We start from the raw sequence: 13,512 nt of genomic DNA on the forward strand, positions 1-13,512 counted from the left end.
ATGCTTCAAAATACTGAGCACTTAACTACTCTTGTACCAGCTGCTCTAAGGCCTGTAGCTTCTCTTTTGTTAAAGGCCATTGCTGAACCCATACAGGCTTGTCTGTTAACCATTTTAAAGGTAGGGCTTTTGGTGTCTTTGAAGGATCAGCAGTTGTGTGCCCTGTTCTTGTACAATCTGGATGGTTGGTGACTGTTTTTTATAATACCTTCTAATGTTTTTCTGAGAAACATATGTTAGTTTATCATTTGTTTCTGAGATTGGAGAAATGTTTATCTGGGTATTCCATTGTTATAATAAATCATGTCCCTATAGATTCATAGCTATATTAGCCATATACAGCTTTAATTTTCCTCTCTGTCCTTCTGACCCTATATACTTGACCCATTTTGTACTCTGTTTCATTTGAGATAATATTCTAATCCCTAAAATCTGAACATTTATTTCCTGAAGAGGCCAATTTGGATGCCAAGATTCTGGTACAATTATTGTTATGTCCACACCTATGTCTACAAACCTTCAATGAGAACATCATTTATTCATATTTTTAACTTTGGTCTTTGTTCATTTATAGATGTTTGCAAAAAAATTCACTTTATGGTTTCTCCTATTTTTTTGCTCTCTCTTCTATAGCTGTTCTATCACCCCTGGCAGTATGTTTTTTTACAATAGGCATTAGGTTCTTTAATTGCTCTGAGAAGGGGTGTCTTCTATGATGGCAGGAAAGGACTAACCAGAATTTGTCATAGGGATCTATGAGAGACCCCTCAGGGAATTTCTCAACAACAAAGGCAAAGGATTATCTTGTCTGTCCCTTGTTGATCTACATTCACTAGTCCAATGTTTGCCTTCACCACACCTTCTGCATAATCCAGAAGGGAGGAGTGTTCTGTTGCCATTATTCCTTGACAAAACATTGTTTCTAAGAATGCCCTGTTTACAGTCCCTTTTTAAGTGACCTTGTTTACCACAACTGAAATACCTGACATTACTATTTTTCTTCAAACCTCTGGAAATCACCTCTCCTATCCAAGTATCATCATGGTCATGAGATTCAATATTTATTGTATCTTGGATCCATTTCTCCAAGGGTATTGATCTTGCCTTTAGTGGCCTAATTACCCATTTGCATTAGCATTTTCAAAAACCAGAGATTCAATTATTATCTGTCTAGCTTCTGAATTTGGTATCATTCTATTTACTGCTGAAGACAGCCTTTGTAAGTAATCCGTGAAGCATTTTGCGGACACCAGGACTGCAAGATGGCATCGCTCGTGCCACTAAAGGATAAGAAGCTCATGGAGGTTAAACATGGAGAGCTGCCAAGCTGGATAATGATGTGGAATTTCACCCCCAGTGGCATAGCGGGAGCCTTTCAGAGAGGTTCTGACTGGTATTACAACAAGTACATCAACGTGTGGAAAGGTAGCATCTCGGGGATTAACATGGTGCTGGCAGCCTATGTAGTTTTCAGCTACTGCATTTCTTACAAGGAACTCAAACATGAACAGCGATGCAAGTACCACTGAAGAAGGGTCACTGTGGAGGGCACTGCACACCTGAGCACAACCACTTGCCCCACTCCCATCCATGAATTCAACTGTGGCTGAGTCTTCATGTCCTAAGAACTAGTGTCCAATAAAAGGTGACTGGCTCAGGCAAAAAAAATATGTGAAGATTTCTTTTGGGCCCTGTATAATTTTTGTAAATGACTCAATTTTCTTTCCTACTTCTTCAATTCTGTCCCAAGCATTTAAGGCTGCCATATGGCATAGAATTAGGGTGTGGTCATTATATAAAGATTGTCTTTGTATATCAGCAAAATCACCTTCTCCAAGAAGATGATCTTGGGAAATTTCCATAACTCTATTCCTACATCATTGTTCTAGTCTTAGTTTCTTTTTTTCACCAGGTTCTCCATTGTAACTGTAGACCATCCTCTTGGACAGATGTAACCAAATCTTTCCAGTCTTGAAGGATAATTCTGTTACAAGTTGACCATGACTTTAACATCTGTTTTACAAATGGAGAATGCATACCATATGAGACTACAGCTTCTTTAAATCTCCTCAAGTCTAACATTTCCACAGGAGTCCGGTTAGCTCATACACAGCCTTGAGCATTTGGCAGTTCCTGTAAGATTATCAGATAGATTAAGGTTGGCTGTTTGAAAACCTTAGGCTGTTTCTCTGTAACTGTATAATTTAATGCTGAGATTAGTTCACCTTTAAATTCCTCTACTGGGTCTGAATTTCTCTATGATCTGTTTTAACAAGTTTTTCTAAAATTTTTATCTTGGCACTCACATTAACCAACTTTTTAAATGATAAAAGAGAAATGATCAAATAATATTTATAATTGACATTATCTCTATCCCATCAACATTAATTATTTATCCTCTCATTTAGTTGTTCCATTTTCAGACTGCCTAATGTGTCATCAAACAGAGACCAAACACCTTCCATTGTAAAAATGTTTCCTATTTTTTAATGTGGGAAAAAACTTTCTTTTAACTAGTTCCTCCCTTTAAGAAATCTTAATTGACTCACCAAATCTGCTGACAATGACAATTCAGATGATGATGTAGCAGCAGCTCGAGGAGAGAGTCCAAGGAAAGCCAGAACCCACCAGGAGAGGAAAGAAATCAAAAAGCCAGCTTTCTGCACTGGGGAATGTGTGAAAGCAGCTAATTCTGGAGTGTTTGGAACTTGAGCCTGGGGAGTTTGCTGTGGAGAGGCTGGAATAGAAACTTAGCTAGTGGGTTAGGGACTCTGGCCCATCTGGGGTAGAGACTTTGGCCCATGTGCAGGTCAGGCCTGAGCTGGGGCCCGCAAGGCCCCAGGCAAGTGGCTTTTTCATGAATTTGTCCCCCACAAATTGGATACCAGATGTAACATGTGTCTGTAGCAAGAGTTGTTAGGTCTTATTAATAGAAACAAACCTGGAGCCAGGTATTGGGGTGAATGCTGGAAGATCAGAGAAGCAGAACAAGCCACAGCTACCTCATCTTGCCAAGTCCTCAGCTGATCCTGTTTCCTCAGACTGGAAACCTCTGAGTGCTCATCCAGAATGAATCTCAGCTGAACTGCTTCTCAAAAGCCTAAAAGCTTAACCAGGCTAGTTCCTGGTTTTCATGCCTTATATACCTTTCTGCTTTCTGTCATTACTTCTTGGGATTAAAGGCTCTTGTTACCATGCCTGGCTGTTTCCAGTGTGGCCTTGAACTCACAGAGATCCAGAAGGATATCTGCCTCTGGAATGCTAGGATTAAAGGCATGTGCTACCATTGCCTAACCTCTATGTTTACTATTGTGGCTGTTCTGTTCTCTGACCCCAGATAAGTTTATTAGAGTGCACAATATTTCGGGGAATACAATACCACCACATGTATCTTGAGAAGGTCTTATAATAAAAAGACCCGCCGGGCAGTGGTGGCGCACGCCTTTAATCCCAGCACTTGGGAGGCAGAGCCAGGCGGATCTCTGTGAATTCAAGGCCAGCCTGGTCTCCAAAGCGAGTTCCAGGAAAGGCGCAAAGCTACACAGAGAAACCCTGTCTTGAAAAAAACCAAAAAAAAAAAAAAAAAAAAAAAAAGACCCAGAGACAGATATTGGAGTGAAAGCTGAAAGATCAGAGAAGCAGAGCAACCAGCCACTAGCTTACCTCTTCAAAATCGTCAGTGTCAAGAGAGTGAGTTCCTGTTTCCTCCCGCCTTATATATCATTCTGTGTTCTGCCATATTACTTCCTGGGATTAAAGGCATGTATCACCACTGCCTGGTTCTGTTTCTCTCATGTAGCCCAGTGTGGCCTTGAACTCACAGAGATCCAAACAGATCTCTGCCTCCTGAGTGATAGGATTAAAGGTGTGTGCCACCACTGCCTGACCTCTATTGCAAATTTAGTGGCTGACTCTGTCCTCTGATCCCCAGCTAAGCTTTAATGGGGTACACAATATATCACCACAATATTCCACAATATCATACCCCTCTCAAGGCTCGGGTATCTTGTGGAAGATGGGGTAGAAAGATGGTAAGAGACATAAGTAGTGGATGACTAGATTGAGACAGTGTTTTCTGGGCACAACCAGGCAGTTGCATGTAGGAGCTCGCAATGGTTGTGACAGCATGCACAAGGCTGATGAAAGATCAAGCCAGACAAAAACCTAACATGGATGTAGGAGTTAGTCACAAAGGCCTACCACCATCTGAGGAGGTATTAGCAATTGATGTCTGCTGGGAGAGAGGAAAAGTCAGTTTTCTTTAAGGTTGTATCCCTTGAGAAGCCATCCATGATCCGGTATGTCCAATACTTATGCCCACACTAGTAGCACTAAGTGGACTCAGAAGATTAAAAAAAAAAGGCATAAAATGGTGAGGGAACATAAGTGTGGGGTGGGAAGAAATTGAAGAGGAAAGAATGGGGGTGGACTTGATCAAAACACATTATAAGAAATTCTTGAACAATAAAAAAGATATACTACATAATAATTCAGAAACACGGCTTTCGAAGATGCTAGATACAGACTAAAAAGGAAAGGCCATGGCTAACCAAACATTTCATATAATACCTGAAATTATGAATGACAGTTTTATGATAATCTTACCTGACATTAGGCACAAGACTAACATGTCTTTGATAAATATAGGAAAACTGAACAGAGCTGTTGAAATGATAACATGTTCATCTCGATGACAGCATACTTTGACAAAACATCACAGCATCTCCATAAAACATACAATTTCATCATGCTTTTACCCACAAAAAACTTTTATTTACAGCAATTGAAATTAGGGAAGATCTGACTTACACTCTATCTTGGCCCATCTTCATATGCAACTTTCTAAACTTGTCTAATTATTGTAGTATAATATTGTATCTTGAAAAAGCCAATCTGTAACTCACCCCCCACCCCAAATCCCCTCTCAGAAACTACAAAAGTAATTTAAAGTGCAAAAGATAGCACAAAGCTTTTATTTGTTTATTTTGGTTTCCATTTGGGAAGGTGAAAATTAGAGAACCAGATGCTAAGCAGATTCTTGTCTGAGAAATAACGCCCAGTGAAGATGGTAAATAAAGTCAACATAAAGCATGGAAAGTTATTCTAGTGAGGAACAGAACATTTGATGTTTGGACCTACTACATAAAAAGTAAAGAATAACCTTTCTAACACAGACCAGATCATTAATGATTAAGAACATCAAAGTTGAATGGACTCTGTCAACATTTCAACATTTCTCAATTTCTACCCAAACTCAGAAACTATAATCAAAGCCAAGCAAGGCTCACTCTCCAAGTTTTATCTATTCATTTCCATCCTTCATGTTCTCAAACAAGTTAGAACTTTACCTAAGGACAGCTCCCCTCCTCCTTTCCCCTATACCCCCGCCCCTGTCTCCTTGCCCTCCAGACCGTTGCCCCCAACCTCTCCTCCTCTCTCTGTTGATGCTGAGATACTCTTTATGTAATTGTGCAATTCTTTCATCACTGCTGTCTTCAAATGAGTCAGCAAATATTTTTTAGCCTTTCTCAATTCCAACATCCCACTGTACCTATAAACAGACATCGCCTACCTGAACAAAGGCTATTTGCAGAGATAATTGAGAAACTGAAAAGATGGGCTGAATTGTATGTAGCTCAGCAATAGAGCACCTGTCTGGCATGAACAAAGCCATTGGGTTCCATGCCCAGAATAAGAATTAAAAAGAGCAGACAGACTAAAAGTAAAGGCGATGGCTGGAGTGGGAAGACACCTGTAATTTCAGCACTAGTTAGACAGAGGCAAGGGAGATCAATTGTTCATGCCATCCGGGCTACATCATAGCAAGATGCTGTGTGCAGACCAGCCTGGACTGAGTGAGAACCTGTTTTGAGATGAAAGAATGAAGAGATGAGGGGATGGGAACAGATGGGGAGCTGGAGGTAGCTACAGCAAAAAACAAACACAACAGAACAAAAACAACAACATAAAACAAATAGTGCTAGGGCAGTTGTGAAGCAAACAATGACAAAGAAAGCACCAAATAACATGACAGGCATCAACACATTCTTCCCAGATACTTGTTTGTTTAAAAAAAAATATTTATTATGTATACAGTGTTCTGCCTGCATGTATGCTTGAGTACCAGAAGAGGGCACTAGATCTCATTATAGATGGTTGTGAGCCATCATGTGGTTGCTGGGAATTGAACTCAGGCCCTCTGGAAGAGCAGCCAGTGCTCTTAACCTCTGAGCCATCTCTCCAGCCCTTCCAGGTACTTCTTAGGAAGCAGCTTCTGAAATGCTCACACACCTGTCCACAGGTGTCTTGAGGTGACCACTGTGCTCACTAGTTTGATGTTCTATCACCAACTCTGTCCATGAGAATGCAAGAAGGAAAAGGCTTCTGGTGCTTCTGGCCTTCTTGCTGCAAGCAGAGTATATGAAGACTATCCATATATGTCAGAAACTTTCTCTAATGAGCCCTTCAAGGATTCTGTATCAGAGGTGTAGAAAGAGAACAAAGATGCACACTGCTTCCCAGAGCTTTCTGTTTGACCTGGCCCAGAGAGACACAGCCAACTTTGAAACATAAGATTTTGACTCTGAAAAGGAGATCTCACAGGTTTTGTTGACTTTTGGAATCACTTCGATGAGCAAGGAGGAAAGATTTCTGCATGGTTTGTCTTCTGGTCCAGGAGGTAGAGTTTTATCAAGTACTTGCAGTCAAAAGCATGCCAGATCGCCAAGAGTAGATTTCCCGGGTATCCCTGGGAAAACATTTTTCTTGCTATGGGTCAATATTTGGGCTACAGGCTTGAAGAGGCATCGAGGAACATGATTGGGTTTTCTATAGGACTCTGGAACTCATAGGGGCTAAGGAAAGTGGAATGTGGAACTGATTTGTCCACAGTATGAGAGAAGTATGTGTGCCCTTGAACATGAGTCACTGAGGGAGGTCAAAAGAGCTGCAAAGCTAAGTTATTCAGGGACAGAGATAAAGGGGCAAAGTATGCAGAGAACAAATAGAGGATGCAGTTGAAGGCATGGACCAGAGCTTCACATATTAACTGAAAATACACACACACACACACACACACACACACACACACACACACCCCTACCTCCAAAGTGATGCAACTAGAGTAGACAGAACTTCACTATCAAAGAACAAGAAACCAGGATGGTGGGATAGCTCATCAGTAAAGATGCTTTCTACCCAGCCTGACAACCTCAGTTTCCAGGAGCACTTCCTCAGAATTATCATCTGACTTCTACATGTATAGCATGGCTTGAATGTGCCAATTCATATACACACCCGCACAATAAATAAATGTGATAAAACTTTTAAAAAGAAACAATAAACTAAGTCAAGAGCATGGAAGGTTGCCTATTTGTTCACAAGCTCTGGGCACCACTGCACAGGTCTGCAAAAGGTAACAGAGAAATGACCACACACGTGGAGTTGGTGAAGTCTCACACTGTCACGTCCATTGTTGTCTCGTAAATTCTTTCTCTTTAGTCATAGAACTTTTCATTTGTGTGTGATCCTTCATTATTTAAATTTTTAACAATAATTTTTTCCATACAACATATTTTTATAGTTTATTTTATTTTTACTTATGTGCAATATTTTGCCTCCATGTATGTCTGTGTGAGGGTGTCGGTGTCAGGTCCCCTGAAACTGGAGCCACAGACAATTCTGAGCTGCCATGTGGGTGTTGGGAATTGAATCCAGGTCCTCTGGAAGAACATCCAGTGCTCTTAACTCCTGAACCATCTCTCCAGCCCCCATGTAATATAGTTTAATCACATTCTTTCTCCTTTCCCAACTCATCCCAGATCCTTAGCACCTTCTTAGCCACCCAACTTCATGTTCTTTTTTCTTCTCAAAAAGTGAAAATCAAAATAAACCTACAAACAAATAAACAAAAAAAACCAGTAGGATGGACTCCATGGTTTTGTGTGTGTGCACATCTTGTTTTGCCTTGTGTTGTTTTAGTTGCAGAATTTATACCTTCTCCCATGCAAGACAAATTTGGGAGAGGGACCATCGAGGCATATTGTGGGGTTTACACTTTACATGAATGATGCCTCCTTAGGTCAAATCACTTTACCTATCTAGGACTTGGATTCTTCACTTGTACAGTATTAGCAATGATAATAGACAATGTTCTGTTCTATGGTGATTGCATTGCATCCTATATGAAAAGGTAACGGGTCACTGTGGCCTTGTAGCCAGTAACTGCTGGGTTTGTATTACCAGCTGTGTTTACTATGTCTCATTTCTTAATGTCAAGTCAGACTACAACAATAAGCATTCATCGAGCTAGTTGAGGGTTTAGCCTAAATTACGCAAATCGCTGTGGTGGTGGTTCAGAGGTTAAGAACACATACTCTTATTCACAAATTTGGTTCCCAGCACCCTCATTGGGCAGTTCACAAATGCCTGGAACCAGAGCTCCAGAAAGTTCAGAGGCCGTTTTCTGTGCTCCCCACATATTTCATCCATGTGCACATACCCACACGCTAACATACATACAGATCATTTAAAAATAATAATTAAAAATCAAAACCAAGCCAAACAGTGGTGGTGTATACCTTTAAATCCCAGCACTCGGGAGGCAGAGGCAAGGGAATGGGATTTCTGTGAGTTTGAGGTTAGCCTGGTCTACAGAATGAGTTCTAGGACAGCTGGGGACACATAGAGAAACTCTACTTTGAAAAATAAAAACAAACAAACAAAAAATTGAATTCAAAGTTATTTATTTTAGGAAAAAAGATAAAGTAAACACAAAAGGCTAACAGTCCCAACACTGGTATTTCTGTACTACCAATATCTCATGAATTAGACTTTATACGCTGTTTGCTTTCCTGCATTTGCTAGTATATGCACTGCTGATGCTGGTTTCTCAGTTTACAAACCATTGCTCACAAACATGGAGTATTAATGCGACTAACTGGGAGGTGGTATAATCAGAGTCAGGCAATGTAAAGAAACATTTCTCTTTATTCTTGAGAATTATGTGCATATATACAATGAAATATGTCCTCATTCACTGTCCATTTTCCTCCTCAAGCTCTTTCCATATCCCCCAATCATGTAACCTATTTCCCTCAAAATTTCGTTTTTTCTTGATAACCCACTAAGTACAATTAGTGTTGCCCATATGTATATGGGTGTGGGGCCGTGCACCAGAGCCTGGGGAACCACACATACTCTTAAAGATAATGATTTTCCCTTTCCCAGCGGCTCTCAACTCCCAATAGCTCTTCACTCAGGCACGGGGCCTGGAGAGCACCTCCCTCATGTTAGGTGGCTCAATTCTGTTTAAGTCTTATCCATAGTTTCTGTCCGTTTATCAGTTTGATAGGCATGTCATGTCTAGAAGTTTGCAATTCATCACACTCTTCCTCTGGCTCCTACAACCTTCCTATGTCCTCTTCCACGAGCCTCATTGGTTGATAAAGATGGCCCATTTAGGGCTAATTGCTCGGTCTCTTATTTTCAACAATTTGAGCAATTATGAATCTCTGCACTGATGGCTACCCACGAGAAGCCTCTCTGACCAACCCTGGGAGCAGCCCAGGTCTATGGACATTAATATAGGTAGTTAGAAGGCAATTTGACAATAATACCATTTAGCAAAATAACAACATCACCTTCTACCTTAGGACCTATGACCTCCCCAGCTGTGTTGGATAATTTTGTGTCAACTTGACACAAACTAAAGTCAGCTGAGAAAAGGGAACTTCAATTCAGAAAATGCCTTCATAAGATCAGGCTGTAGGCAAGCCTGTAAGGCATTTTATTTAAAATTATTGATTGATTGGGGAGGGCCCAGCCCATTGTAGGTGGTACCATCCCTGGGCTGATGGACTTGGGTTCTATAAGAAAACAAGCTGAGCAAGCCATGAGGAGCAAACCAGTAAGCAGCACACCTCTATGGCCTCTACATTGGCTCCTGCCTCTGGGTTCCTGCCCTGTGTGAGTTCCTGTCCTGACTTCCTTTGATGATGAACAGTGATGTGGAAGTGTAAGCGAAATAAACCATTTCCTCCTCAAGGTGCTTTGGTCATGGTGTTTCATCGCAGCATTAGTAAACTTAACTAAGACACCAGCTGTGGGATTTTGGCTAGGACTACAGTACCAGGCATGGTAGTTACTCTATAACAGTCATGTGACTATTGTATGAGTCGACAAATCTTGCCCACTGCATGCAATTTCCCTTCAACCAATCAGTTATTTTTATTGTCAATTTTTACATTTTTTGCTGTTTTTAAAAATGTTTTTTTGTAAAAACAAAAAAATAAACAAAAGATATTTTTAATTGAAACACAATTATAGTACTTTCTCTCCTCACATGTTCCCCATACTCTCAGGTTGATTGCCTCTTTTCATTTGATTATCAGTGTTACATACATATGAATGTGTGTGTGTGTGTGTGTGTATCTATGTGTATGCACAAATATATATAACTACAACTTGTTTAATCCATTTTTATTGGTGGTGTGTTCTATATGATTTTAAGGCTGACTGTTCTGGATTGGAGGACAACTAGGGGGACTTATCTCTAGGAGAGGCTAATTCCCTTTTTCCTAACAGTCATTCTTTGTCTAGGGGTGGTACCCAGTGAGGTTTTCCCCTTTCCATGTCAACATATCTATTGATATTGCCATAGTTCCAGTCTTGTTTGCACAGCCATTTCTAGTAGAAACTGTTTCACAACAGACTTCCTGGTATCAGGGCTCTCCTCTTCCTTCCTGTTCCCTGAGCCATAGATGCAGGAGCTGTGATATAGGCATATCTATGGGAGCTGGATTCCGCACCATCTGTTCATCTTTGCATGGTGCCCACTGTGGTTTTCTGTGACGATCTCCATTTTCTGTGAAGAGAGGTGTATATATCATAGCCACATTTATCTGTGGGTAAAAGGATAAGATTTATAATGGTCCAAAAATTGATGGGAGTGGATTTCATTCTGAAGTCCATGACCTCACTAGCCCTAGAAAGTTGGCTAGGTACCAGGCATGATTTTCCTTCTGTTGTGTGGGCCTACTAAGCAGACCCATGACAAAGGAGGAAACTGAAATAGTAATAAAAAGGATTTCCAACTCAAAACGTCCAGGCCCAGATGGTTTCACAGCAGGATTCTACCAGATTTTCAAAGAGCCATAACCAATCTTTTTAAAACTCTTTTTAAGAAAAGAAAGAAAGAAAGAGAAGAATCACTCTAAACTTGTTTTATGAAGCCACTATCACTCTAATTCCCAAACCATGGAGAGACACAACAATAACAACAACAAAAATAAAACCACAAACCTACATCCCTGGTAAACACAGATGCAAAATTCCTCAATAAAACACCAGCAAACCAAATACAAGCACATATCTAGGAGATCATCCACCACAATCAAGTTGGCTTCATCCCAAAATGCAGGGTTTGTTCAACACATACAAGTCAATAAATTAATCATAAAATGAAGTTAAAAACCCACAGGATTGTCTCAATAGATACACAAAAAGCCTTTGACAAAATCTAACATATTTTCATGAAACAAGTATTCCGGGAGAGAATATGCCTCAATGTAATTAAAGCTACATATGACAAGCTCACAGCCAGCATTGTCCTACGAGGAGAAAAACTTGAAGGAATTGTGTTAAAATCAAGAATGAGATGGGGCTGCCCACTATCCCCACTCCTTTTCAATACAGTAGCTGGAGCAGTAAGGGAAAGGAATTAAAGGAACACAAATAGGAAAGGAGAAGTCAAATGATCCCTACTTGCAGATAATATGATGTTATACATAAGAGATGTAAAAAAAAAAAAAAAAAACCTACCAGGAAACTTTTAGAAACAATCAACAATTTCAGCAGAGTGGTAGCCTACAAAATCAACATACATAACAGTCAGTAGTCAACAGCAAACTAACTGAGAAAGAGATTTATGAAGGCACTCCCATGCATAAAAGACAATAAAATATATGAGAATAAACCCAGTAAAGGAGACAAAATACCTCTACAATGAAAACTTCAAATCTCCAAAGAAAGAAATTGAGAAAAAGCACTAAAAAAAGACATCTCATGTTCATAGATGTCTTAGTTCATTAGAATCGATGCCATAAAAATGAAGACCCAACCAGAAGCGATTTAAAGATCTAATGTAATGTCAGCTAAAATAGCCACAACATGTTTTATAGAAATAGAAAAAAAAATCTAAAATTCATATGGAACCAGAAAAGACCCCAGATAGCCAAAGCAACCCTGAACAACAACAACAAAAAAGAACTGGAGAGAGATTGCCATTCCAGACTTCAAGATATGTTATAGAGCCATCATGATAAAAACAATATGATACTGGCCCACAGAAGAGGGAGGGAAAAGGTGTAAAAGCCAGAGGATGGGAAGGACCACTGTGAAATTCTGACTTCTTCAGATGACATGACCAATATAATCACGAACTCACAGCAGCTGTGGAAATAAGAGTGTCTGGGGGTGCTATGAGAGGGTAGTAGGGGGAGGTTGATATGCTCAAAATACACTGTATACATGCATGAAATTGTCAAAGATTAAATAAAAATAAGATAATGCCATTGTGAAAAGTAGTTCAGAGTCTGACTATGGTGATCTGGTCAACCTTGTACTCACTATATAAATCCAGCAGGCCTTGAACTTGAACTCCTGCCTACCACATCTGGTGGTATTTCTGCTTTTCTGGCTGGCTTATCTCACTTGGCAGATTGCCTTCTAGGTTTATTGGCTCGTGTAGAAGCCCCTTCCTTCTGCATACTACATCCAGCTTTATCTGCTCATCGACCCATGGACCCTTGGATTGTTTCCCATTTTAGCTGTTATGAACAAATGCTGGTTTGTTTTTTTAATTTTGTTTTGATGATGTGGAGATTAAACCCAGGGCCTTAAACATTCTACGCAAGTGCTCTACCACTGAGCTACACTCCCAACCCCAGTATGCAACCTCTTTAGCTCAGCTTGATTGAGATTCATTCCTGTCGTGTTTATCAATAGTTAACTGTGGCTGAGCCCATTGGCCAAGCACACTGCAGTTTGTTTATCTATTTTCTTATAGAGGGGCAGCTGGGCTTTTCTTTCCTTTGTTGTTGTTGTGGTGGTGGTACTGGTGTTTTGGTTTGATTGCTGTGAATAAAGCTGTTGAAAATATTTTTGTGCAAGTTTTGTGTGTAAAGAAATAAAGTGAGAGAGAGAGAAGGGGAGGGAAAGAGAGCAGGACAGAGAGAGGGAGAGAGAATATAAGTAGATTGTGGACCACAGCACAGGGCAGAAGTTCGTGTGGTACCTTCTTGGTGTTGAGAAGTAACTTCTTCAGTGAACACAGACTCTTAAAGCCAATAGAGAATTTTTATTCACCGGCCAACAGGCTACATAGGTAACTTACCCAAACTGAGTAGCCCAAGTCTCACTGCTCTTTGTCTTTTATGCACAAAATCCATAACTTGGTTGACATACTTCAATTAACAAGAATAGTTAGCAATAAGTGGAGCTGCAGAAGCCAAA

The 13,512-nt window shown here is 40.2% G+C and overlaps 1 protein-coding gene across 1 annotated transcript; it reads left to right on the forward strand.

The window, feature by feature from the left end:
- Positions 1-1,262: 1,262 nt before the first annotated feature.
- Positions 1,263-1,536, forward strand: LOC131902479 (ATP synthase subunit f, mitochondrial-like). Its single transcript, XM_059253478.1, has one exon. The coding sequence runs from the start codon at positions 1,263-1,265 to the stop codon at positions 1,527-1,529; it is 267 nt and encodes an 88-aa protein (XP_059109461.1). The 3' UTR covers positions 1,530-1,536.
- The last annotated feature ends 11,976 nt before the right edge of the window (positions 1,537-13,512 follow it).

This window comes from Peromyscus eremicus, chromosome 1, assembly GCF_949786415.1.
Source record: "Peromyscus eremicus chromosome 1, PerEre_H2_v1, whole genome shotgun sequence".
Lineage (NCBI taxonomy): Eukaryota > Metazoa > Chordata > Mammalia > Rodentia > Cricetidae > Peromyscus > Peromyscus eremicus.

Bases quoted from the DNA above. Each gene is read 5' to 3' on its own strand.
- LOC131902479 (XM_059253478.1), top strand. From the start codon at position 1,263: ATGGCATCGCTCGTGCCACTAAAGGATAAGAAGCTCATGGAGGTTAAA.